Source organism: Engraulis encrasicolus, chromosome 13, assembly GCF_034702125.1.
Source record: "Engraulis encrasicolus isolate BLACKSEA-1 chromosome 13, IST_EnEncr_1.0, whole genome shotgun sequence".
NCBI classification, from domain to species: domain Eukaryota; kingdom Metazoa; phylum Chordata; class Actinopteri; order Clupeiformes; family Engraulidae; genus Engraulis; species Engraulis encrasicolus.
The window spans coordinates 32,179,846-32,207,345 of record NC_085869.1 but is presented as its reverse complement, the minus strand read 5'-3'; the positions used below and the strand labels follow the sequence as shown (position 1 = coordinate 32,207,345).

At 45.5% G+C, this 27,500-nt stretch overlaps 2 protein-coding genes across 2 annotated transcripts in view; both read left to right on the top strand.

Annotated features, from left to right (window-relative positions):
* The window catches only part of lats2 (large tumor suppressor kinase 2), a 36,013-nt gene extending 18,099 nt beyond the window's left edge, over positions 1–17,914 (top strand). Inside the window, exons 3-10 of the mRNA XM_063213736.1 lie at positions 5,069–5,207; positions 5,531–6,210; positions 7,546–8,559; positions 9,131–9,358; positions 9,973–10,327; positions 10,745–10,927; positions 12,389–12,495; positions 12,946–17,914. Of these exons, the coding sequence (XP_063069806.1) occupies positions 5,069–5,207; positions 5,531–6,210; positions 7,546–8,559; positions 9,131–9,358; positions 9,973–10,327; positions 10,745–10,927; positions 12,389–12,495; positions 12,946–13,530 (3,291 nt within the window). The 3' untranslated portion in view covers positions 13,531–17,914. The remainder of the gene's footprint in view (positions 1–5,068; positions 5,208–5,530; positions 6,211–7,545; positions 8,560–9,130; positions 9,359–9,972; positions 10,328–10,744; positions 10,928–12,388; positions 12,496–12,945) is intronic.
* A 470-nt stretch (positions 17,915–18,384) lies between these two features.
* xpo4 (exportin 4) overlaps positions 18,385–27,500 on the top strand; it is a 77,148-nt gene continuing 68,032 nt past the window's right edge. The window contains exons 1-2 of the mRNA XM_063213737.1: positions 18,385–18,576; positions 24,614–24,719. Of these exons, the coding sequence (XP_063069807.1) occupies positions 18,511–18,576; positions 24,614–24,719 (172 nt within the window). The 5' untranslated portion in view covers positions 18,385–18,510. The remainder of the gene's footprint in view (positions 18,577–24,613; positions 24,720–27,500) is intronic.

The following is a 27,500-nucleotide window of genomic DNA, read 5'->3' as shown; positions in this document are numbered from 1 at the left end:
CCAATTTGACCATGTTGCACTGTGTTTTTGTGGCAGTAGTACAGTGTAGTGTACTACAATGTAGTGTAGAGTGGTGTAGAGGCAGTGTATTGTGCGACGGTGTAGTGTTGTGTTTTGCAGGAGCAGTGCCGTGTAGTGTCCTGCAATGTAGCATTGAGTGGTGTAGAGGGAGTGCAGTGAGCTACATGGCAATGTAGTGTAGTGTGGCCTACCACACTGCACATGTTGTTTATTAGCAGTGCAGTGAAGTGTATTACAATAATAGTGCCGTTTGCCTCTACACAACACAACACTACAGTGCAGCAATGTAGTGTAGTGTAGCATGCTACACTTTACTGTTGGGTTGGAGCAGTGCAGTGAAGTGTACTAGACTGTAGTGTTGTGTAGTAGTATAGAGCCAGTGTGGTGTACTGAACTTTAGTGTTGTCCACCTACCCCTAGTTCCTGTTCCAAGAGTGTGCCGTGTACTGAACTGTACTGTAGTGCAGTGGAGAGCAGTGTAGTTTTCCTACCGCATGTTCAGATCCCATTGAATTGCATGGTTGGATGTGAAATGCATTCTGCCCTACAAAGCAAAAAAGCAGTAACTGCGCAGAGCTCAAAACTGAGTCAGTTGACTTTAAAATGATGCTGCAATCCAGTATAAGTGGTTTTTTGGGATATTACTGAAATGTGACTGTTTTGTTACTTTATATTACCACCCTTTTCCCAAATCAATCATTTTATTTATCTGTAGACTTTGATATATATGGCATTAAAGTTATAGTTAGTCATTTTAAACAGCAATGCAGTTACTGCCTTTTTGCTTTGTAGGGCAGCATTGTGGGGAGGGACAGTCAGTCTGTCCCCTTCCTCCCATTTGTCCCGCTCTAACCGCAGAGATACACCAGCGGCGATCTGAGCGAGTCGAGCGACGGAAGTAATTGACTTATATTGAGTCGAGAGACAAAAGCGAGTCTGGAGATTAAAGCGATTTGCGCGACGAGCGCGACAATTTGAAGTTGAAATCTTTTCAACTTTCTATGACGCGGTTCGGCGACAAGCCGCGACAGCCAATGACTGTATAGAGGTCAGTGACCACAGCCAATGGGAATGCTTTAATGCTTTGCCTTCTGCCTGTACGGACATACTCTTGTCTCCTCAATCGCTCGTATCGCTTGCTGCTACACTCTGTCGCTTGAATCGCGTCGCCGCTGGTGTATCTCTGCGGTAAGAGTGCATGATATGTACTATTGTTGTATTGTGATGTCGTATAGTGAGAGTGAGTGTGTAAATAATTCTAATATAATGAAATGTGCTGCTCAGTAGTGTAGTGTCGCCCTCTTCGATTCCATTTTCCCGCTCTAATAGTAAATGAGTGTGTTAACATGCATTTGAGTATCCCGAATATGAGGCTTATCCCGAATATGATCAAATTCGGGATAAAGTGTTTATGAGTAGGGGGTGTTATATCCTGGTCTACATTCTTGCCCGTTCTAGAATTCTCTTCAAATGCATGTAGCCTGGATACCAGCAACAGCGTTCTATGGGAAGCTGAGGTATCCGGGATAAGGTGTTTCCATGCATCAACATCCCGGTTTCTTTGAAAAAATACTCCACCTAGGGGGCGCTGTGGCGCAGCGCGCTAAGCCCCCCACATTTGGGCTTGCATGCCCACGGGGACCCCGGTTCGAGTACGGCTGGGGTCATTTCCCGATCCGCCCCGTCTCTCTGTCCCACTCGCTTCCTCTCTCCATCTCACACTGTCCTGTCAAATAAAGGCATATAAGCCCCTAAAATACTTAAAAAAAAAATAAAATACCCCACCTAGCATATCGTCAAAATCCTGAAAAAGGGTTTATCTGGGATACTGAAGTCGGGAAAAGGTGCTTATATGTTCAAACACAAATTCGGCAGGAGGAGAGAAGTGCCGCACACTCTCGAGTTAAATAAACAAGTTTTTAATGTGACAACGTTTCGGCCTGACGGCCTTCCTCAGGTCACAACACAAATTCGGGACACTTAATATCCCAATCATATTCAGAATGGTAAACTGCATATAAACGCACAATGCACAGTTTATATGTGGTTCACTATCCTGACTGATGTGTGTATGTGTGATGCAGTTTACTGCTTTCTGAGAGTGTGTAGCGTGGCATACTGCACTGTAGAGTAGTAGAGTAACATAGTGTAGTCCACTCCAGTCCTCCTCTCCCATTTGTCCGGCTCCAAGAGTGCAACATTACATGACATTACATTGCACTTAGCTGACGCTTTCATTTTATTCAAAGCGACTTACAACTATTATTTTCAGGGTATTGGTTACAGTCCCTGGAGCAATGTGGGGTTAGGTGCCTTGCTCTAGGGCACTTCAGCCAGGGATGGAGATGTGGGGAGAGGTCAGGGGGGATTCGAACCGGAAACCCCTAGATTGAAAGACCACTAGGCCACGGCTGCCCCATGTAGTGTAGGCCTTTTGTAATCTAGTATAGTGAAATGTAATTTAATTTTAGTGTAATGAAATGTACTGCACAGCCACGTTAGTCCTCCTATCCCCTTTTCCCGCTCTGAGAAGAGTGCGTAGGGGGTTTTCTTTGGCACAGCTTGCCCAGCAGCAGCAGAGGCCAGACCTGTGAGGGAGCCATGTGCCTACAGTTACCATGGAGCTTAACTGCTCTGAACAAAAAAAAATACTAGTACTAGTGTTCCCTCCTTGATTTCGACTCTGCCCCTTTAATGCCAGCTGGCCTGAGAGTTGGGCGCAACAACCCAACAAAATACTGAATACTAAAGTGGGGGCAGACTTTACCGCCTGCCCGCCCGCCTTCCGTTTAAGTTATTTTGATACCCTCCTCACAGTGTGTTCTGTTCTTTTGCTACTTGGTGTGTTCTGTAGCAACTTCACTTTTCCTGCCCGCAATTAGGTCATGTGTGGACGGAGAATACAAGATGGGAGGGGAAAAAGTCCCAAAAGACGCCATTCCATGTCGTTATTTTTTCTTTTCTTTTTTTGTTCACTACACTCCGTACGCTCGCTCTCTCTCTCTCTCTCTCTCTCTCTCTCTCTCTCTCTCTCTCTCTCTCTCTCTCTCTCCCTCTCTCCCTCCCTCCTCCTCTGCATGGAATACCTGGTGCAGTTCCACTCTGTTCCACAAGGGGCACTGTGAGACAGAGGAGCCGCTGTACCAGTTTGCGTGTGTGTGTGTGTGTGTGTGTGTGTGTGTGTGTGTGTGTGTGTGTGTGTGTGTGTGTGTGTGTGTGTGTGTGTGTGTGTGTGTGTGTGTGTGTGTGTGTGTGTGTGTGTGTGTGTGTGTGTGTGTGTGTGTGTGTAGTGTACACTGCAGGACCTTAGGGTCTGGGCTGGATGTCTTTCAGATGAGGTCATGTGCCATTCAGGAGGGATGTCATCATATAGGTGTGGGTCTCTGCTCTGTGGCCGCGGGTGGGGACCGGGACGGGACAGGACAGGACGGGGGTAGTCAGTCATGTGGTGGTGAGGTGACTCTCGTCACGCTGGAGGCTTGTTTTTATTTAGCTAGGTGCTCCAGCAGTCAGAGTTGGAGCTGCTAGTGGGTACAGTTAATGAAGACTTGCTCGTGTAAACCAGCCATGAACTGTTTGATATGCCCCATGATGATGGGCTGCTGAATAGAATAGAATAGAATAGAATAGAATAGAATAGAATAGATTCAATGGAATAGATTTATTTACTTTTCTATATAAGGTTTTGGAGAATCATATTTAAGGTTTTTGAGATTCATACTATATCTGACGTCAGACATGTCAACCATACCTAAACTCTACCAAAAAACATGCAACCATGGAAGCGTGGTCATACCATTACACTGGCGATCCGGGTTCGATTCCAGCCCGAGGTCCTATCCTTCCCCATCTCTCTCCCCACTCGTTTCCTGCCAAACTCTCAAACTGTCTTATCTCAAATAAAGGCATAAGAACCCCAGAATATCTAAAAAAACATACAACCATACAAAACCTTATTCTTCACACGTACAATAGAATGATGAATGCCCTAAACCTTGTGCTGCAAGGAAATGCCCATATCATTCCGTTGTTTTTGTTTTTTTTTTAACCTAAAAATCTAAGCGTAATAGTGTGTCTGTCCCAACTTTCACAACAGCCTTGTTTAACTGCTACCCCAGACTTGAGTCATGAGGTAGAGAGTGAGTGAGTCAGTAGGCTAGTATGCATCTTGTCATAGCCCAGGAATTATTAGGTACTTTCTCAGTTGGATTGAGTGAGTGCAGCTTGGGACTAAATTTACTCCAGGACTGAAAACAAGTGTGAGTGTGTGTGTGTGCATGCAAGTGTGTATGTGTGCATGCAAAAAAGGTTGAGAACCACTGTTGTAGAGTGAGTGAGGACTGTGTTTTGTGTGTTTTTTGTGTGCGTGTGCGTGTGTCTTTTGAGTGGTATAGAGAGTAGTGAATGGTGTGAGATGAGCGGAGGTGTGTGTGTGTGTGTGTGTGTGTGTGTGTGTGTGTGTGTGTGTGTGTGTGTGGTGTGAGCTGAGAGTTGTTTGTGAGCTGGTACAGGAAGTGGCTGGCCCATGACCTGGGCTCACAGGAAGCAGGTGCACGGCGTCCCGCTGGAGTGTGTGTGTGTGTGTGTGCGCGCGCGTACGTGCGTGTGTGTGTGTGTGTGTGTGTGTGTGTGTGTGTGTGTGTGTGTGTGTGTGTATGCATGCTTTTGAATGTGTGTTCGCCTGTCCTGTTAGAGAGCAGTATGTGCGTGAATGTGTGTGTTTGTGTCTTTCTGGCTTTTGTGTGTGTGTGTGTGTGTGTGTGTGTGTGTGTGTGTGTGTGTGTGTGTGTGTGTGTGTGTGTGTGTGTGTGTGTGTGTGTGTGTGTGTGTGCTAATGCATTCATGCCTGAATCTCTGTATGCATGTCCTTCTCATGTGCGTGGGAAAGGTATTTTTTGGCAACCTGTCTTCATATTGTGTGTGTGTGTGTGTGTGTGTGTGTGTGTGTCTGTGTGTGTGTGTCCATATTTATATCTGTACATATCTGAACGTACAGTGTGTTCGGAGCTCAGTGTTCTCTCCCTCACCTGTCTCCCTCTCGCTACAGGAAATGGCGGTGCGTGCGCTGAAGCAAACAGGAAGCCGGAACATCGAGGCGGCGCTGGACTACATCAGCAAGATGAGCTACCTGGATCCTCGCAACGAGCGCATCGTACATGTCATCAAACAGACCTCAGACAGACCATGTATGTGCATACTGCAGAACAGTTCAACTGTTGCACTTTTTATTTCTACTTATTTTTTTTATTTTTTCCCATTAATTTACATTTTAGTACACTTTACACTTTATTTTACTCTTTGTTTCTATTATAATCTCAATCAGACCTCTGCTGCAACATGCTCTTTATAGTTTTTGTATGTTGGATTGCATTTAACGTTGTGCATCAACGTCCACGTCATAATGCTTATTAATTGATCATTACCTGACAGCCATGTGCTTGACGGGTCAGTGATTGAGTGATTGATTGATCAGTGATTGATCACTAACTGGCCACAATGTGCTTTACAGGTAAAGGTGGAATGCCAAACTCCATGGACCACACACACAGACCAAACATCGAGGGCGGTGGCGAAGGAGCCATGCCTCCTTACCACCAGATTGGGTCGCCCATGTACGAGGGCGCGCCGTACGGGGCGGAGGGCGACATGACCCGAGGTCCCTACATGGGCGGCCCCCCTGTCATGAACTACATGATGCCTCCACCCAACGGCTCCACCCAGAGCTCTGCCATGGGCAATCCCATGGGCCGCCCGCCCAGCATGGGCGCCTACCCGCCAGGCATGCCCCCGCAGAACCCCGGGAACCCCATGTACTCCTCAGGTCCAGGGCAGCAGAAACCGTACCCCGGCAGCATGGAGCAGGCTATGATGAGCTACGCGGTGTCCGGGCAGCCCCTGCAGATCCAGCCCCAGCCACCGGGGGCTCCGGGCCCCGCGCCGCCGTCCCACTATGAGTACGGGCACGGCAGGCCGCACATGATGGAGAGCGTTGGCTCGGGCTACCCGGTGCAGCGGAGCGCCTCCTTCCAGAACAAGATGGCGCCCATGGCGCCGCCTGACAACTACGTGAACATGCAGGGCAAGGCGGGTATGGTGGGGCAGAGCGGACCCGGACCCGGAGGGTACCCTGGAAACCTCTACCTGCCACCCCACTCGCACCCGCGCCAGAACAGCCCCACCTCCCACCAGGTGTGTAGCAGGGAAAGCAGGAAAGCAGCTCATTACATTTAGAGTTACTGTAAATGAGTATCTTGTATGAATACTTTGTACTTTCTAACTGGTTTTTGAAATGTATTTTTCTCAATTACACTGGAACCAGGCCAGAGTACTGAGTCACATCAGATTGATGGACAGAAAATTACATGCACAATAATAAAGGAAATGATGTAGCCTTGTACCGCTTATTTTCACTATTTGACTTGTCTTGGATCAATGTGTTCGATCATGGTTGGCGCCAAGTGAGAGATAGTCGATAGATGTGACCTAGTCTATACATGGATTTCTCATTATTACAAATATTCTGCTGCGCACGCAGACTAGAATCCCAAAATGCTAAGCGGCTAGGTGTTAAACATTGGAAATCCCATTGGGGCCCTGTACTGTGCATGACAAGAACCCGTTTCCTTGTCGGCTGGCTGTTTTATCGCTTTCCATGGCTCTTAATGACAACATATTGTCATGTCGGTCGGAATTCCTTGATATGCTCCCTAAATCTATATTGTGTAACCGAGTGGTAGCCACTGGTGACAAGGTGGGCTTTCAGGATCGGACACTGAGTTGACAGCACCTTCCAAACAACTGCAGGCAAACATTGCACTCACAGATGATTGGTGTGATACAATGTAACTTAATTTATAGAGCCTATAAAACGATTCTGATGTACCCACGATAAGATCCCAGAATTGAGTCGGTAGAAGTACAGAAACCAGAAGCTAGAAAACGGGTTCTAATTAGGAACTTGACTGCTCCAGTGGGACTTCCAATGTTAAACACCTAGCTGCTTAGCATTTTGGAATTCTTGTCTGTGCATGCAGCACAATGTTTGTAAGCATGAGAAATCCATGTATATCTTGCAGTGTAATTACTGTATAGTTACTTGCTTAGTCTATACCTTTGCTTTTCTTGCTTTTCTCCATGGCCCTTATGTCTTGTCTATTGTGCTGACAATGTGTGTTTTGTGTACTGGTAATTCACAGTCTAGCGTGATGTACGTTCTCTAGTGTCATTCACATTCTCTTGTGAATGTCTTTCTTGAAGAGACAATAAAGGCTCATCTCATTTCAAACTAAACTAAAGAGGTTCAGTAGGCCCACTAGTAATACTTTCTGAAACTGTTTCTTTTTCAAAGTCAGTAAGAAGCAAAAAATATTTTTTGCTTCTTACTGACTTTGAAAAAGAAACACTCATGTGATGTTGGTGTGACATCGTCTTTGCTGTCCCACCTGATGTGAGATGTGATTGCGATGCTTCAATCGAAATATTGTTTCATTAATTTGTCTAATTTCTTCTCTTCTCATCTCTCAGGTGCACATGATGTCTCGTCCGCCAGGCGGGCCGGGTGGTGGCGGTCCGGACTTCTCGGACATCCCCCAGGCCCTGCTGACATCGTCCCGGGCCAGCCTCAACCTGGATCTGTACGAGCACATGTGGAGCAGTGGAGTGCCACCTCAAGGCCCCGATGGCCCACCAGGGGCCCCACCTCCCGGCAGGCAACCCCAGCCGCAGGGTCCCTTCCGTGGGGAGGTCCGCGTTCCGAGCCGCACCAACTCCTTCAACAACCACCAGAAGGTGAATGTGACGGTGCGGCAGGCCATGCCAGGTGCCCCAGGCCCAGGTGGGGTGGTGGGTGGCGGTGTAGGTGGTGGTGGAGGGGGGAAGCAGGAGTCGGGCATGGCTCCCAACACCATCACAGCTGTCACCTCCCCGCCCATCCAGCAGCCCGTCAAGAGCATCCGGGTCATGAGGCCCGAGCCCAATACGGCCGTGGGGCCGTGCCACCCTGGCTGGCTGGCCTCAAAGCAGGCCAGCCAGAACCAGGACCCGGGTGGCGCTTGCCAGCCTGACGCCCATGGTGGCGGTGGGGGCTACATGACCGATGACTCAGGGTACGGGGTCCGCGAGGCCGCCCAGGAGCCCCGATGCCCTCCTCCGCCGTACCCCAAAACCCTGATGAATCCTGGGGCAGTGTCTGACCAGCAGCAGCAGCAGCAGCAGCAGCAAGCAGCCTCATCCCTGGAAGCAGCTGCCATGCAGGCTGGGGCGCCAGTCGTCGGCAAGGCGGAGGAGAGCCACGGCAAGGAGGTCAAGAGCAAGTCCAGCAAGGGGGAGAAGGGCGTCAAGGACAAGAAGCAGATCCAGACGTCGCCGGTGCCCGTGCGGAAGAACGCCCAGCGTGACGAGGAGAAGAGGGAGTCACGCATCAAGAGCTACTCGCCCTTCGCCTTCAAGTTCTACATGGAGCAGCACGTGGAGAACGTCATGAAGACCTACCAGCAGAAGCTCAACCGACGCCTGCAGCTGGAGCAGGAGATGTCCAAGGTCAGGACCAGGCCAGATGAGAGATTGTGTTTTTATCATGCATGTGAATACAAATGAATGTATAGGACTTATTATGGCAGATCAAATGAAAGATAATTTAAACATTAGCTATAAGGTAAGTGTAGATTTGTTTTCTTTGTATTATTCTTATCAGTCTGACAGTTTACTTTTTGGTTAGAATGCAGTGAAAGTCATCTCCACAGTTACTAAGTTAAAACTAATGTGTCCTGGAGAGGAGAAGAAGGACACGGAAGCAGGCATTGCATCACTCGGAGGGTGCTATGTGCCACCTTATAGATAATCCAGCCATGCCAGGGACTGAAACCAATACCCTGTACCTAAATCACTCTTTTTCACTTTGAACAAAAGTGCCTGTGAAGTGTATATAATGTACAGTTGTAATGTGATGTATTATAAAGTTCTCATCTCATATTTTTCCTATTTTTTTCTCATTTTCCTCTACCTTCTCCTCCTCACCCCATCCTAAAAAATGTGTTCCATTAAACGTATTAAGTTCTCAATTCTTCTTTTTTTCATTTTATTTTTTTACACACACCATCTCATCACCCAGGCGGGTCTGTCTGAGGCGGAGCAGGAGCAGATGCGTAAGATGTTGAACCAGAAGGAGTCCAACTACAACCGACTGCGGCGCGCCAAGATGGACAAGGCCATGTTCATCAAGATCAAGACGCTGGGCATTGGGGCCTTCGGGGAGGTGTGTCTGACCCGCAAAGTGGACACAGGGGCACTGTACGCCATGAAGACCCTGCGCAAGAAAGATGTGCTCAACCGCAACCAGGTGGGATTACTGTTATTGCACTGCCATTACACTGTGTCTTGATACTGTATATCGGTAGCAATGTTGTATCTCGGTTGGCAATTTAAAACTGTGGATTGGTATTGGTTAATAACCCGTAATATCAGCATTCATAAAGATACTGAGATCCTTTACTTTCATACAATTTCTGTAGCTGTGAAGTAGAGTGATCCCCATGACAAATCTTAGAATGAAAAGTTAAATGACTGGTATATGCTATACTGTCTAATCAGGTATTGTTAAGTATCAAACCAACTATTAAAATATTTTAGTCAACGGGAGAAACGGGAGATCAAAACGGGTTATTGCTTTTCGAGGCTGACCAGTTGCATGGAAACAATGCCTCGGCAGAGGACTCCCTTTTATGATAGGGCCATTGTCCTCCTTTTTTGAGCGACATCTTCATTTTTTAAGTACAACATTTTACACACTTAAGTACATTCACATTTCCCAATTGTTTTGTTTTAGAAGGACGGGGTGCATACATCAAAAAAAAAAAAACAGACAGAGAAAAAAAGATAAACAGACCAGAGACAGGACACTGAGACATGCCTCACCTTTCCCCTCTGACCTCCACCTCCATCCCTCCATCCCAGGTGGCTCACGTGAAGGCGGAGCGCGACATCCTGGCGGAGGCGGACAACGAGTGGGTGGTGCGTCTGTACTACTCCTTCCAGGACCGCGACAGCCTCTACTTCGTCATGGACTACATCCCCGGTGGTGACATGATGAGCCTGCTGATCCGCATGGGCGTGTTTCCCGAGGAGTTGGCGCGCTTCTACATCGCCGAACTGACGCTGGCCATCGAGAGCGTGCACCGCATGGGCTTCATCCACCGCGACATCAAGCCCGACAACATCCTCATCGACCGCGACGGACACATCAAGCTCACCGACTTTGGCCTGTGCACCGGCTTCCGCTGGACGCACAACTCCAAGTACTACCAGAAAGGTGAGAGGCCTGAGGGGGTTGGATTTTGTGGATGTGTGGGCAGCCGTGGCCTAGTGGTTAAGGAGATCAGAGGGTTGCAGGTTCGAATCCCACCCTAGCACTACCTACCGCCTTCCAGGGTTGAGGCGCCCTTGAGCAAGGCACTTAACCCCAAACTGCTCCAGGGACTGTAACCAATAACTTCTCACTGTTCTCAAGTCAGATATTTATATGCGATTAAGATTTTGATTGCTGCTCTGTTATTTGGCTTTGAAATTAATCAAACAGACCATTCAGAAAATGAATGTTCATAAATGTTCAAAATAGTGCACTTGTCCTTTAATGCGATTGCATTTTTGAATCGAGTCCCAGCTCTAAAAATAACATTTACAAAATCATAGATTCCTTCATCTCAAACACTAATTCCTTCGTTTCCAGGGAGCCATGTGAGGCAGGACAGCATGGAGCCCAGTGACTTCTGGGACGACGTGTCGAACTGTCGCTGTGGCGACCGGCTGATGACTCTAGAGCAGCGGGCCATGAGGCAACACCAGCGCTGCCTGGCACACTCCCTTGTGGGCACGCCCAACTACATCGCACCCGAGGTGCTACTCCGCAAAGGTGAGGGTGTGTGTGTGTGTGTGTGTGTGTGTGTGTGTGTGTGTGTGTGTGTGTGTGTGTAGTGACTGGTAAGTCTGGCACCCTCTAGTGGGTACGGTACACCAATCTACATCGCTCCTGCTGTGTGTGTGTGTGTGTGTGTGTGTGTGTGTGTGTGTGTGTGTGTGTGTGTGTGTGTGTGTGTGTGTGTGTGTGTGTGTGTGTGTGTGTGTGTAGTGGGGTGTGGGGTGGATCTCTGGTTTACTATGCCTGATGAACTGACGCTATATCACACGCACATACACATAAAAGTATGAAGACAACAGCAGGCCGAGCAAAACCTATACTATGACATATGTGGATGGTTATGGACCAAATCTTGGGCGGAGCTTTTTAAATGAACTGCACTGTCTCTATTTCAGTGCTTGTCGTTTGTCTCAGTGAAGCATCCAACTGGCTCCACAGCCATTTCATGTCATTATGAATTACACCCGCGCTGCGCATCTTGAGGAAGTATGTGATCTGAAGCATCTTTGAAGACAGCAGGAGGAGGCTCGGGGTGGCCAACCATGTAGAGAATACTATTTTGGGTCTCGTAATCAGAAACAGAAAACAGAAAACATCTGGCTCCAGCACAGGCGAGAGAGAGAGAGAGAGAGAGAGAGAGAGAGAGAGAGAGAGAGAGAGAGAGAGAGAGAGAGAGAGAGAGAGAGAGAGAGAGAGAGAGAGAGAGAGAGAGAGAGAGAGAGAGAGAGAGAGAGAGGGAGGGAGATCCACATAAACTACTCCTGTTAATCCCGCTGGGAATAGAGATCCTCCAACATCTGCCCTTCAGTGTGGGGCTAATTAGGTTAGGTCGAGTGAGGTGAAGTTTCTTCCTTAGTCTCCTCCAGGGAGAGTCTTGGAGGTAAGGGCAGTTACAGGAAGAGAAGTGTCAGATTCAGCAAAAAGGAAAGTTGCAACAACAAGAATGACATACAGAGGCAGATCATACACTGCAACACACCACACAAACATAACATCAGATATATAGACAGAAGTGATATTAATCACAGGTTAACATTAGGCATTCTAAAGGTCTGTACTATTCACAGAGGTGTCAAAAGTAAAAGTAAACTCATGGTGTAAGTACAACTGTAGCACATGATATTACATAGCTGTTACACCATTTACTCCATTGTACTTGATGAGATAGATGGACTGTGTTGTTGCTGGAAAACACCAAAAACCTAACAACAGCTGATCGAAAGACAAGTACACAAGTCTACTCGTTACTCGGATAAGTTACCTGCTGTGTTGTAAAGAAAACAAACTATTCAAAATATTCAACACATGCCGTGGAAAGGAAGCCTAGAGACTCATTGATATGTACAGTATATTGTTAATGACGATCTGGGAACATTGTGTAAATTGTATGTCTGTGTCGGGAATTGTGTTTGTGTGTGTACTTTATGTACTAAATGTGTGTTGTTGTCTGTGCAGGCTACACCCAGCTGTGTGACTGGTGGAGTGTGGGGGTGATCCTGTTTGAGATGCTGGTGGGGCAACCGCCATTCCTGGCCGCCACCCCAACTGAGACCCAGATCAAGGTCAGTCCACACACACACACACACACACACACACACACACACACACACACACACACACACACACACACACACACACACACACACACACACACACACACACACACACACACACACACACACTTCAGTGAACTACTCACTTTCTTGTTCACCCATATTCAATTTTTTGTCACAAATTTTAAGTGTTATTGTTCATTACTATGATGACCATGAAATACATTTTACTTTATTCAGTTGAATTGAATTGTCTTTTTTTCTGTCAAAACATCACAAGTCAAACATCTCCTGGTGATCTTTTTAATGAGCCGTGCTAACACAGATGCCAGTACCCTTTTTTGACCCACTCCCTGTATGTCATTGTCTGTGTATCTGTGTGTGTGTGTGTGTGTGTGTGCGCGTGCGTGTGCGTCTATTATGTGTGCGTTTGTGTGTGCTCTGCTCCGCTCCCCCTAGGTCATCAACTGGGAGAGCACGTTGCAGGTCCCCCCCCAGGTGAAGCTCTCCCCCGACTCGGTGGACATTATCAGCAGGCTGTGCTGCTCGGCCGAGGACCGCCTGGGCTCCAACGGCGCCGGCGAGATTAAGGCGCACCCCTTCTTCCAGAACCAGATGGACTTCTCCAGCAACCTGCGCCAGCAGCCGGCGCCGTACCGGCCCAAGATCGCCCACGCCATGGACACGTCCAACTTCGACCCCGTGGAGGAGGAGGGCGGGCCGGGCGCGTGGAGCGACAGCGGCGACGGGGGCTCGTCCCGCGGCGGGGCCTACGACACGCTCTGCTCGCCCCACGGCAAGCACCCGGAGCACGCCTTCTACGAGTTCACCTTCCGCCGCTTCTTCGACGACAACGGCTGCCCGTTCCGCTACCCCAAGCCCCTGGAGGACACTCAGCACCATGGAGGTGGTGGAGGTGGAGGGGCAACTGGGGGTGGTGGTGGGCTACGACAGGAGGTGCTGGAGGACGAGGAAGAGGATGAGGAGGAGGAAGAGGATGAGGAGGAAGAGCACGGTGAGGGGTGTGAGCCTGTGTACGTGTAGAGGAGAGGACAGGAGAGGAGAGGGGAGCACAGCGATGCCAAAGGCCACTACCAAAAAAAGAAAGGCCTTCCATCTCATCATCATCACCACCATCATCCAAAACCTTCCCATTGACACGTCAGGAACGGTGTGTGAATGTGCGTGTGAGCGAGCTGGACCCTGTGTAGCCGTGTGTGTGTGTGTACTGTTTATGTTTTCTCTTTTCAAGCAATAGGTCAGAGACATGGAGAGAGATTAGGAAACAGAGAAAGAACTACAGCAAAGAGGAGAGGAGAGGGAGGCTTGGAGATGGAGAGGAGGCTTAAGAGAGTGCCGGACCACCTGAATTTTATTTCACAACTCATCTCCTCATCAGTATCTCCGTACCCGTACCTGTGAACAGTAGATTTTATAGAGGACGCCGCTGTCGAACCTGGGACCAAACAGCATGTGCTATACAGATACAGCAAATCAAGTAACATGTTATCTGACTTCCACAACACGAGCACACACACACGCGTGCGCGCACGCACACACCCACTCACACACACGTGTTTCACAAAGATTATCAGGTCATTAATGTAATTTTCTATTGTCAGGTCGTATTTTTTTCATTAACGTTTTGTTTCCAGTTCAGGGTGGTGGACAGAGGACTTATGAACCCACTATGACAGAAACACAACACAGAACCTCTGGACTTTTTTTGGACATTATTTGCCACCAATAGTATCACTTTTTTTTTCTTTGGTTAACAGTTTTTTTTTGGCACGTTCCATTCCTTCACTCTGTAGTCCGCCCGGGAAGGCCGCTTTTTCAGGCCCCTCTGAAGTATCCTTAGAAAAAAAGAACATAACAGGGCGTCATGTATTGCAGGGCTGGTCTGGGACCAAAACATGGCCCAGGCTTTTTTTTGTTTTGCATAAGCCGGCCTTAACACAGACACAGGCCACTTTCTTACAATATCTTGACTGGCTGAATACATTGTCTATATTGATGATGGAACAGTGGGCCTCCCCCTCTAAATTGTGGTCCAATCCCCAGGAAAACAACAACAACAACAACAACAACAACAGTATTGTCCCCTGAGGACTGTCGGCCCACCAGGAAAATGCCCTGTATGCCAGATAACCAGTCCAGCCCTGCTGTATTATACTGTACACACCCGGAAAACCACATTTCCTCACCTTCTTCTTGTTGTTGTCCATGACACTTCCTGACGCAGCCATTCCAAACAAAGTGGAAAAGATACTGTGATGTTGGGAGTCGGAGCGAAAGAGAAATGAACATTTTGTGTGATGGGGATGAACAGGAGCATGTTTTGTGTGTGTGTGTTTAATAATGTTTGTTTTCTGTTGTCTATTGTCCCATCAACATAAGCAGAACTGATAGGTTGGTCCAGGTCTTGCACAGCTGAATCTGCCAAATGACACGCACACGCGTGCACACGCACACACACACACACACACACACACACACACACACACACACACACACACACACACACACACACACACACACACACACACACACACACACACACACACACACACACACCTACCTGCCTGTGTACACATGGTGCATAATATCATCATCATTATTAGGCAGTAAAAGCCATGTTTGTCTGGCAGTGTTATGTTAACGCTGCATCTGAATTGTTTGTACGTTCCCAAAGGAATTGGTTTCACATCACTGAAACACTTCAGGCAGAGGCCCCAGTACGATTGGGGTGACTTTCTGTGGCCTGCTAAAAAAAAAAAAAACTGGCTTTGAAATGCTAGCTTCTTTTGAATGTCTGTTGGACTCCCTCTAGTGGTCAAAAGTCATAGCTTGTTTTGTACAGTTGTTGGCTGACATTTGACTCCCACTGGATTTGTATTTTTGAGTGAAACAAGCACTCAGATGAAAGACTGTCACTCACACACCTTTTTGAGTTGTTTTGATGTGCAGTCTTCATGATGAGGTCAAATGCTATTCATAAAAAACGTCTCACAGCGTTGAGAACAGTTCCCTAAACTGAAACCCACTTTTATTGTAATATTTGCCACATGGGCCTACCACAGAAAACCACCATTTCCACATTTTGTGTAGAGTTTTACAGAAATGTATTCCTGATTTTTGGATTTACGATGTAGCCAGTTTCCTGAGGTGAAACATGCATTGTAATGTTTGACACAGAGCTACCACAGAAAACCATAATTTCTGCTTAACATAAATTTGTTTCTGATATTCTATTTTTAGGTCACTGTTCATTCTCCTCTTCTGTCTGTGCCTTTATCTAGTCGGTCCCAACCTCAAAGGTCATTCTTGTTAACTGCTGGCCTTCGTTAAAATACAAACATTTTCCTAAATGCTTAATGAGTAATACTAATGCAATTGGCCTCAGAAACATGCATACATATGCCTTACCTACACCATACAGTTCATAGCTTGTTTCCCACAAACCCATGTCTATAAACACAAGAACCGCTACAGCATAGCTTTTCTTTATCATGTTGACAGCCTAACCTCTTGATCCGATAAGGCTTTGGTCATTCTCACTATGACAGCATGAAGGATGAGGGGTGCAGTTTTCCAACAGCCAATATTGGCAAATGCTCAATGCTCCTTTATCTGCTCATCAGGCAGTCATGGAAAAATAAAAAGAAACAAATCAAAGATAGATAAAGAGATTCTTAAATTGTATGTGATGGTATGACTATGTGCAATACAGATATGAAAAAAAAACAATATATTATATAGTTTTCTAAACACAACAAATATCCTTTTTTGAACATTTAATACTGAAATACAATATGTACAAATATATATTATATTGGTTTTATATATGTTCAATGTAGTTACATGACTCAATGCTGCTTATTATTTGTTATTAATATTATTATTGTCATTATCATCATTATTTCACGTTACTCATTTCTTTTTCTTTCTTTTGAGTATGTTTGAGCGTGTTTGTACAAAAGTGTGGATTTGATTGGCCGTGTGTTTTGGTGTGTTTTTGTTTGTTGTGTTTGAGGTGGGTTGTGGTGTGGTGTGTGGTGTGTGGTGTGTGCCTTCTTAGTGAGTGGGATGTGTGTGTGGGTGCCTGTTGCCACACGATGATCAGTATTTGAATAAAGGTGGAAACTCCTTGCAAACCAGGCTGGCCCTGCTTGCATCAGAGGACGTTTGAGAAAGAGAGAGAGATGGAAAAAAAGAGTCTGACTGATGGAGGGGAAAAAACAACCAGAGAGAGACAGAGAAGAATAGAACTGTTAAAAAAAGTGTGCCATACGAAGATGTATTTTAAGTATTAGGCCTATATGACTCTGATATATATTTTTGCATATGTATACCTTTTTTTCCCAGACAAACTAGTAAGACGGGACATGAGCAGGTGTGGCTTTAAGCTTTTTTCCCATCCGTGCATGACATTAAAAGTCATTCTTGAAGTCCACATTCTTCACATTTTATTTATGCCTGCATGGTAGTGAGTCCAGATAGAGCTCGATGACAATCATGTGTGTACTCCACACGTCGGGTCTATATCAATCAAGATAACAGCCAATACTATTGATCTGGACATCTCAACAGTGGGGCTGATGCAGAATTCCAAGCCGCGTAAGCCTGTTGTATACAGCCCACTATCTGCACAAGTGCAAGAGGTGCATAACACACTTAAGTGACTGGGCATGTGGGCTCTAGTGAGAAAGACATCATCAATGTTTTTTTTGATGAAACAGGTTGTTTTCCCTGACCTAACATTTCTATCCCCCTGCAGTCATCCATTCTCTGGTAGAGTTGAATACGTGTGGGAGTATTGTTCTCTTCCATTTGTCGTTCATATGATCATGTGATTGGTGATTTATTTTAAACTGACCATTTACAAACAGATTCGGGAGAGCGAGACTCGGTGAGACTGGTCTATGGAAGTTGGCGTGGAACTGTTGGCACGAGTTTGTGTGTGGTCGTGTGTTGACGGATGGGGGTTTCTCTTGTAATTTACTTTTGAAAGTGTTGACAATCTATGACTGACTTGATATCTTACTTCCCTTTTTTCCTCTGTTTGATGATGTGATTATTTCCCCCTGCTATTTAGTGTATCTTTTTTATTTGTACTCCTGGGTGGGACTGCTTGATGACTCATCTGCTTCTCCTTCCTGTATCATACCACACTGTTACTCTTGAATATATATTTATACAGATATACATATTTTTTGTATCTTATTCTTTCCCCTGTTCCCTCATGTTTTCCTGAGCTAACTTTTAAACCTCCAGTATTACATACAGCATACAATTTGATTTATATTTCCTTTTTTTACATTCATGTATGAAATGAGAATTTGTAAAAATGCTTTCACCCCCCTTCACTGTGTAAAATATATGTTTAAATTAAATTAATAAATCCTCAAATGTTGTCTTTTCTTTGAACATAAACAAACAATTAATTTCTACTCCAGCCCACATGGCGTAGGCCTATCCATGGGAGTTTCCCTATTCTGAAGTTAGGTAACTCTCGACTCTGTCTATGGTAAACGCGCGCGCCACGCTCGCTGCCAGGAAGGCGCGCGGTGCAGAACGTGTTTCTATCTATATCCCTCGTTCACGCTGCTTCATGAAAACAAACACAGCCCTGATGAAATGAATATAAATGGATGGTACAATGACCCAGGCGTGTGGTTAGTGTACCCAAACATGCCCTTCATTTGGGTTATCCATGGACATTTTGAAAAAAAGGCATTGTTGCCAGTTGCCGACTGTGCACATTTTTTCCCGGGCTAAGGTTTACCCATCGTTGAAAAATGAATTGCTACTGATTTTCTTTTGAATTTCAGATCAAAATATCAGTCAACCTTCAAATATGAACTCACATTTTCGATATTTTACGACTATAGTGAGATTACATAACCTTCACGGGGCACGCACCGCACCGAAACTCCCTGCCAAAAGTCTCCATGAACTCATTGGCCCAGAGTACCGCTTAATCCCACAATGCAGCGCATGGCGCGTCATTGAAGAGAGACCATGATGGCGGCGGTCGGTGCACCAGAAGTGATTTCACAGCTGGAAAGCGCTGCCAAAGTTTTAATGGTGAGATGTAGAACAACGTTTTTTATATGTGTAACTGTCTGTGCTTGGCTTTCGCTTCTGTCTGAAGTTGTGGGAGGACTAGCTTGTTAGATCGCCACAGGTATTCGTTTTGAGCGAAGAAAGCGATGCGTGGCGCAGTGCTTGTCTCACTCCATCCCGCAAAAATCCAACATAGCCATCCTCTTCTCCTCCGAAGCCACTATGGATGACACTGCCTGTTGTGACGATGGTGGATAAAAACTTATCTCGTCACATACATAAGCCTTTAATGTATCCCACCCCTGCTGCGTTCAATAAAATGGCCAATGTTGAACATTTGAAAGTACCGTAGACTGCTCAGCATCCCCATGTTTGCTGATCGCCTCGGCTAGTTACACGCTGTTGATTCACTTTCGTGCCCATCCGTGATCGAGCATGTTCGACCACTCTGACTCGTATAGCACCAAACAGATAGACATGTAGAACTACCACCCGAAGAAAGTTGATTTTGTTGGTTGATGTAGTTTTTTGATAACGATGATCCTTGTTGATTGTGGCCACTATGTGAGCATGCGGTTGTACAGAGGCCACTTGGGACTGTTGTAGAGCTATAAGCTAAAAGTTGTAGAGGAAACTCCATGGCTGTAATGTTGAAAATATAAGCACTCCTAATAACGGCGTGTGTTTCCAAGAGTTACTTTGAATGTGTATGTAGGAAATAAGCGTTGCTTTGTTCTTGCATGTGAGTTGGATTGCTCAAGTGCTGATGCTAGCCGCGTAGGCCATCCTCATAGGCATTTTTGTAACCCCATTCAGACTGGGTGATTTTGGATAGCGGAATTATTTCATCGTTAAATGAATAAACAAACAAGCATCCGTGTTGAAAATAGAATTGTAGTTCGTCTTAAGTTTGTCTTCAAAGTGTAATCCCTAAGTATTTGGTGTATGGTCTGACATGGCAAGTTAGTTATAACTTTGGCACGTTATCTCAGAGACACCTTTGTCCCGTTGACAACTGCGTTTATTCACGTTCAATACTGATTATTACTAACAATGCCGGTTACTAATAATTTATAAGAACTTATAACACGTAAAACTTAAAGAGACGTATTGTGCTGATTGCTTACATGACTGAATTGGGAAGGATTTCATCTGTCACCTGTGGATGGTGTCAGTCCAGGCCAGGGTGTAGGCCTACTTTTTTGATGAGCTCAACTCCTTCAATGCACTCTTTAGATAATGTAAACAACCAAATATCGTAGCTAACAGGTTAGTTGACTTCTGTTTGAAATTGTCAGTTACTTTGGCCTCAAATGTGGCATTATGCAGTCTTGTGAAGTGTTGCTTTATAACAGTATTTGTTTTTTTGTTTTTTAGCCAAATATCCAAAATAATAGCAGCACAACATTGGTTTCAGGTTATTAAAATAATAGGATGGTCTGCAAACCTATAGAAAATAATATTATGAACAACATTATCTGCCTTTGGTAAAGAATAAGTGATTTTGTTTGAAATTGTTTTAAATAGCTCAATTTTACACAATTAATCAGAGGTATCTAGCTCAATTGTACACAATTAATCAGAGGTAGCCTATCTAGTCAAAGAGCTGAAGTTGGTATTTTAATTGTTGTATTTGTGTAAGGCGACAATGATTGAAATTGACCGATTAATGATGCATCATTTGGTATAAGAGTGGTCTATTTAGTATTGATGATAATAATGATAATTACACATTTTGCATTGGTCTTGCTTTGGTTGAAATTCACCATGATTTGTTATCAATTCCCCTGTCACTACTGTTAATTCCAATAGAGCTCAAAAGTAGCGTCCTGTCCTCTGCATTCATGGGACCTCAAGAAGTTTTTTGGCGGAAAATGTTTGCATGTAATCCAACAGCAGTATTAAAATGATATTTTAATCCTGTTTAAATTGTGTCACAGGCTTCACAAATGTTGATTCTGATATTTTTTGTGTACTTTTTCGTACCAAACCCCAAATGATTTAGCAGGATGTGTTTCTTCACATTTTTCATGCAGACGACCTCCCTCCTCCGTACACTACAAAATATTGATATTTTTGCATGAATCATCTAAATTTACTTCCCAAAACAGCATGTAAGCCAGCCAGCGCATATAATGACTGGAATCAGAAGATATGTACTCGCTACCGTGCTGTTAGATAGTCTGGTAAGGTCTCGTGAATTTGGAAATATGTCACGTCTGCTTTCGAGCTGTATAGCATACAGGTAACACCATCCATTCCTTACCGCATTCATCCGCCTCTCTGGTTTGTGGTGCTACTGTGGCCTCCCAGTCTGTTGCATGCTGGTGTCGTGTACATCCATACGGACCGATGCCTTAAATGCCATCGCAAGGCCTTAGTTGCTGTCTCTCTTCTGGCTTCATGGCCTGGTCTCGTTGAGTTTGTGAAGCCCTTTCATGTTCCCTGGGCTGTCTTTGATCAGAGTGCACCTGTGTTCTGTGAATGTGTGTTCAATTGTCAAAAAGCCCAAGCCAGGGGCGTTAAAACGCAACAAGTGTAATTCGCTGGCATCCAGTCACGGAAAATCCCACTCTTCCCTTTTGTAGCGTTTCTGTCTCCTCTCCTCTCTCTTGCCTTTCTGTCTAGTGAGACTAAGTATTCTGTAGGCTAGGCAGGCATATGTAGTCCCTGGCACAGATCTGTGTGTGGGTGTGTGGAAGTAACTTAGTTTGTGTTTGGATAACATGGCAGGGCCCAATTGCAGTTTCATCATCCATGAATCAGTTGTCAGTTGCCATCATTGTGTGTGTGTGTGTGCGCGCGCGCGTGCGTGCTTGCGCGTGCTTGCGCGTGCGTGCTTGCGCGTGCGTGCGTGTGCCCACTCTGATGGCGCACTGCTCACATGCTTCCCATCACCTGTCCGCGGAATGTGGCTGCGACCCTTGCGTGACCTTTTTAGTCGGAGGACATTCCGTACAGTTGGGCCCTTCAGGCGCGCTCGGCCAGGCATCGGCCAATCGCCCAATCAGATTAGGCCAAACGTGATTGGGAGAAGATGAAACGTAATAATAAGTAAACAGGAGAGCATCTGGTGCCATAAACGAGCAGGGCCCGTCATCCTTCCCTGCTCTCCCGCTTGAAGGAGCCGACGAACCGCGCAACACACACACACACACACACACACACGACTTTGTGCACTCGTTAAATCATTTACTTCTTGTTATAAGGAGGAAACAAATATTGCACTTTTTGTTTTTCTAAAAAAAAAAAAAAAGTAAAACTAACAAACGTCAAAGAAACAAGTCTTTCAGGGTCTGAGGGAAATTTGACATCCTTTTCCAATAAAACTATGCTTGAATGACTGTATGATTGTTGATGATGACTGATGTACTGCAAAATGAACCAGAAGGTGAAAACTGCTTAGTGTTACTTTAATGTGTTGGAGGAGGACCAAAATGAAGGGAGTGATTCGTGATTCATCCTGGCTGTTTCCAAATCACATCTCTTTGTTTTTGTTCATGTTTCCCAGTGGCCATGGAAGCGCATCTATGTATGTTATTAGTAGGGGTGTGCAAAATAATCGTCATATCGATGCATCGCGATTCTTACTCTCACGATACAATGCATCGATTCAAGACAAGGTATCGTGATACTTATTTTCTCAATATACTGCATGGATTCATGACAATTTATTAATTGATAACAATAAAATTCGATTTGCCACGGGTTATTTTGTTCAGTAGAGAATAGGTAATATTTCTGTTGTGATGTAAGCTCTCTCCCAGATGATAGAATGCTTAAATAGAATGAACTGACTTAAGAAAGCTACACAGCAACTGACAAATAAGCTGTATTTTACACATTTACTGAAGTAAATATCGCAATGCATCACAGTAGTACATGAATCGCAATGCATCGTGATAGAATCGCACCGTGGCATGTGTCTCGTGATGGGCATCGAATCGTGAACCCTTGGCCAATACCCACCCCTAGTTATTAGTGCAACTGAGGTACCGGTACACATAGCTGTAGTGGGCTACAAAAACACATGTTAGTTTACCATGCTGACGCAAAATGAGGGAAGACTTGTTGCTGTCTGTGGACACGAGGATGTTAACAGATCATTAAGTGGCCTATAAATTTGTGTGTGTGGCAGTATTTACATTTGTAGTGCAAGTGTGTGTGTGCGTGCGTGTGTGTGAGGGAGAGACTTGTCTGACTTGTCTGAGTGTGTGTTATGCCACCATCACTGATTTAGTGCTGTGTTTTAGGGAAGGTGGGTGAGATGTGCTGTTGCATTCCTGTGGCCACGACCGGGATGAAAGAAGCCTTCTCTCCTGCTCACTTTCATTTTTATTTATTTTTGAAATAGCGTCAAGTGGGTGAGCCTGTGTGTGTGCGCGTGCATAAGTGTGTGTAAGCACGGGCAAAGTGTGTGTTTGCGTGCGTGTGCGTGTGCGTGTGAGATGCTGGTAGCAGCACATGGATAAAAGAGTCCTTCTCTTCAGCTAGCGGTGGCTGCTGGCAGGAGGGAAGTGCCTACCTGTGCATTTTAACTGTGGGTTCCATTAAGGATAGTCTGTGTCTGTGTGTGTGTGTATGGGGGGGGGGGGTATTTTTTTTAATTGGAGCTTTGCTACCTCCTTACCTCTACAGAACCAACATGGTCAGTCATTCACAAAATGCAGAAACTACATTAAATGTGTAGTCTCTCTTGATTACTTTAATAATGTGTCTTTGAGGGAAATTTTGTTGTGGACGTACACTACAGGCTGCTGCATAACACATAATCATTGGCACAAACACACCCAGAGCGACACTGGTGACGGATGGATTTGACTTTGTATGGATGAGCTGGTGACAGAAGAGACAAAAACAATTTTGGCCACAAGAGGCGATTTGACAGTTTGTTCTTGAACTTCAGCAGATATTGTGCTAATTAGCCATGATGCGGTTCGACGATAAGCATTGTAGCCAATGTCGGAATGCTTGCATTGTGCTTTTCACAGTCATACTGTGCCGCTTTTAACTGTCTTGTCGCTCTCGCTATGAAGGTTGTCTCTTCTGGTGTGTTCGCGGGGTAACCCACAACATGACAGAATGTAGTGCTGACCGTGCAGTCATGAAGGGCAGTCATAAATTGCATATCCTACATATTGCAAACACTCATGAGGTACATACCTGTGCTTATTCACACGCTTCTGAAATAGATGCAGTTTCACTGCAATTTCTGGCAAGGATAAAAACTTGCAAAAAATGCGATTTTGGGGCTGTGAATCACTTCTCTTTGCGGACTCTTCACTTATTTGCCAGTTTTCTGTTGTAAGCATCAGAGGTCTATGCAGCAGCCAGCATATTGGGTGTTCTTTTGAATCAAAGTGTGGCTTACTACGCTTGCTTGTGCTTGCAAGTGAATTTAAGTATGCAACTTCAGCATATAGGATGCTTTTGCAAACCTCAGTTCGAACAGGTGCTTTGGATGTAAACAATGGTTCAAAGTAGTGAGTAAATATCCAGCACACTGTCCATTACACTCGCAATTTTATTGCTCATATCATTTGGTTTGCCCAGACCTTGTTCAGCTTGCTTAAGCTGAGAGGAGGAGAGGAGGACCCCTGAGCCACTCTGTACTGTACTGCACTGCACTGCATTCTGTCGTCAAGAGCAGGGCCCCTAACCTCGCCTGACACTTACCGTTGATGTTAATAAGTGAGGCATATAGCCTATTGTGTGTGTGTGTGTGTGTGTGTGTGTGTGTGTGTGTGTGTGTGTGTGTGTGTGTGTGTGTGTGTGTGTGTGTGTGTGTGTGTGTGTGTGTGTGTGTGTGTGTGTGTGTGTGTGTAGTACATGGGTGCCTGCGTGCCTGCGTGTGCGTGCGCACGTCTACACTGGTGTAAGCTAGCATAATATGTAGTATAGATGTACCATTAATGCATAAAAAAGTTTTTCTTTTTTTAAAAGAGTCACCAGTAACTTACTGTGAGTGTGTATGTGTGTGTGTTTGCTTGCGTGCGTCTCTGTGTGTGTCTCTCTCTCTCTAACAAGCCCTTGTTATGTGCGTGTGTGTGTATTGCAGGCACCGCCGTCCATGGTCAGTACAGAACAGAGGCAGCATGCTGAGCACATATTCCTCTCCTTCAGGAAGTCCAAATCCCCCTTCGCTATCTGCAAGCACATACTGGGTAAGCTAAGTCTGTCTGTCTGTCTGTCTGCAAGCACATACTGGGTAAGCTAAGTCTGTCTGTCTGTCTGTCTGCAAGCACATACTGGGTAAGCTAAGTCTGTCTGTCTGTCTGCAAGCACATACTGGGTAAGCCAAGTCTGTCTGTCTGTCTGTCTGCAAGCACATACTGGGTAAGCCAAGTCTGTCTGTCTGTCTGTCTGCAAGCACATACTGGGTAAGCTAAGTCTGTCTGTCTGTCTGTCTGTCTGCAAGCACATACTGGGTAAGCTAAGTCTGTCTGTCTGTCTGTCTGCAAGCACATACTGGGTAAGCCAAGTCTGTCTGTCTGTCTGTCTGCAAGCACATACTGGGTAAGCCAAGTCTGTCTGTCTGTCTGTCTGCAAGCACATACTGGGTAAGCCAAGTCTGTCTGTCTGTCTGTCTGCAAGCACATACTGGGTAAGCTAAGTCTGTCTGTCTGTCTGTCTGTCTGTCTGCAAGCACATACTGGGTAAGCTAAGTCTGTCTGTCTGTCTGTCTGTCTGTCTGCAAGCACATACTGGGTAAGCTAAGTCTGTCTGTCTGTCTGTCTGCAAGCACATACTGGGTAAGCTAAGTCTGTCTGTCTGTCTGTCTGCAAGCACATACTGGGTAAGCCAAGTCTGTCTGTCTGTCTGTCTGCAAGCACATACTGGGTAAGCTAAGTCTGTCTGTCTGTCTGTCTGTCTGCAAGCACATACTGGGTAAGCTAAGTCTGTCTGTCTGTCTGCAAGCACATACTGGGTAAGCCAAGTCTGTCTGTCTGTCTGTCTGTCTGCAAGCACATACTGGGTAAGCTAAGTCTGTCTGTCTGTCTGTCTGCAAGCACATACTGGGTAAGCTAAGTCTGTCTGTCTGTCTGCAAGCACATACTGGGTAAGCTAAGTCTGTCTGTCTGTCTGTCTGTCTGTCTGCAAGCACATACTGGGTAAGCTAAGTCTGTCTGTCTGTCTGTCTGTCTGTCTGCAAGCACATACTGGGTAAGCTGAGTCTGTCTGTCTGTCTGCAAGCACATACTGGGTAAGCTAAGTCTGTCTGTCTGTCTGTCTGTCTGTCTGTCTGCAAGCACATACTGGGTAAGCTAAGTGTCTGTCTGTCTGTCTGTCTGTCTGTCTGTCTGTCTGTCTGTCTGCAAGCACATACTGGGTAAGCTCTGTCTGTCTGTCTGTCTGTCTGTCTGTCTGTCTGCAAGCACATACTGGGTAAGCTAAGTCTGTCTGTCTGTCTGTCTGTCTGTCTGTCTGTCTGCAAGCACATACTGGGTAAGCTAAGTCTGTCTGTCTGTCTGTCTGTCTGTCTGTCTGTCTGTCTGCAAGCACATACTGGGTAAGCTCTGTCTGTCTGTCTGTCTGTCTGTCTGTCTGTCTGTCTGTCTGTCTGCAAGCACATACTGGGTAAGCTAAGTCTGTCTGTCTGTCTGTCTGTCTGTCTCTGTCTGTCTGTCTGTCTGTCTGCAAGCACATACTGGGTAAGCTCTGTCTGTCTGTCTGTCTGTCTGTCTGTCTGTAAGCTAATTCTGTCTCTGTCTGTCTGTCTGTGCCTGCAAGCACAAGTCTGTCTGTTTGTCTACCTGCCTGCACATGCTGTGCTAGTCAGGCATGTCTGTTTGTTTATCTGCTGTCTGTCTGTCTGTCTGTCTGTCTGTCTGTCTGTATGTCTGTCTGTCTCTCTGTATGTCTCTCTCTGTCTGTCTAGTAGCACATGCTGTGGCAGAGGGAGACATGTCTTTTTGTCTGGGTCATATGAGGTGAAGGAGGCCCGCTTGTCTGACGTCACATCATCAATAATGGGATAGAGTGCCAAAAAAGTTGTCATGAAATATTGATCATAATGGTCATCATTTTATCTTGTGGAACGGCCTTATCCCTTTTTTTCCTTCTGGGAATATTGCTAATTTATTTCTTTACATCTCTGTGCTGCATTATTGAGGTATGATGAAAGGCTGAGGGGGCTGAACAGTGCAATTTCTAATCTTTTATGTCCCTAATGTAACCTTTACTAGTAATTGAGCATTAGCTTGACTTTGTATTTTATTCTGCAATTAATAATGGACACTTATTGCCAAGTTGTTTTTGGCTTAGTTGTGCATGTGTGTTTTATTTACATATGTCATGCTCATATGGACCTTCGAGCATGTGTTTGCACATTTATGATAAAGTTAATTTGCCATGCCATTTAGACAAGAAAAGACGTCATTCTTCAGTGTGGAAGCATGAGAGATGTTTACCATGCCAGTGGTATTTTTTTGTATTGTTTGCCTTGGTGAGTGGGATTGGTTTTTGGGGAAGGCATTCTTTTCCAAGACCCTCTGAATGTCTTGGTCTGTTTTAGTCACTGGTTTGTCAGGCTGTAATTGACTGTGGTCTGTATGACTCTGGTGCAGCTTGTTTAGTCTATCTGAATCATGTAGAGGGTGAGTAGTTTAAAAGGTGGTCTGTGTGTCTGTGTTTAGTATCTGATTCTAGTTAAATGTGGTTAATCTGTCTATTCTAACATCATTGGCTTGCCTGATTCCTGTTGCATATGGTCAGTTGGTGTGTATGTATTGCTCACTGGGGTTGGTCAGTCAGTCTGTTTCTGGTTGGTGTATCTGGTTATAGTTGAATGTGGGCGATTTTGTCTTCTTATATGTGGTGGGTGTGTTTGTGCAAGTTCCTCCAGTGTGATGCCTGGAGGTTGGCATCTCTGATTCCAGTCGGAAGTGGTTAGTTTGTCTGATTTGTACAGTGTGTTTGGCCTGTTTGCCAAGTAGTTCAATGAG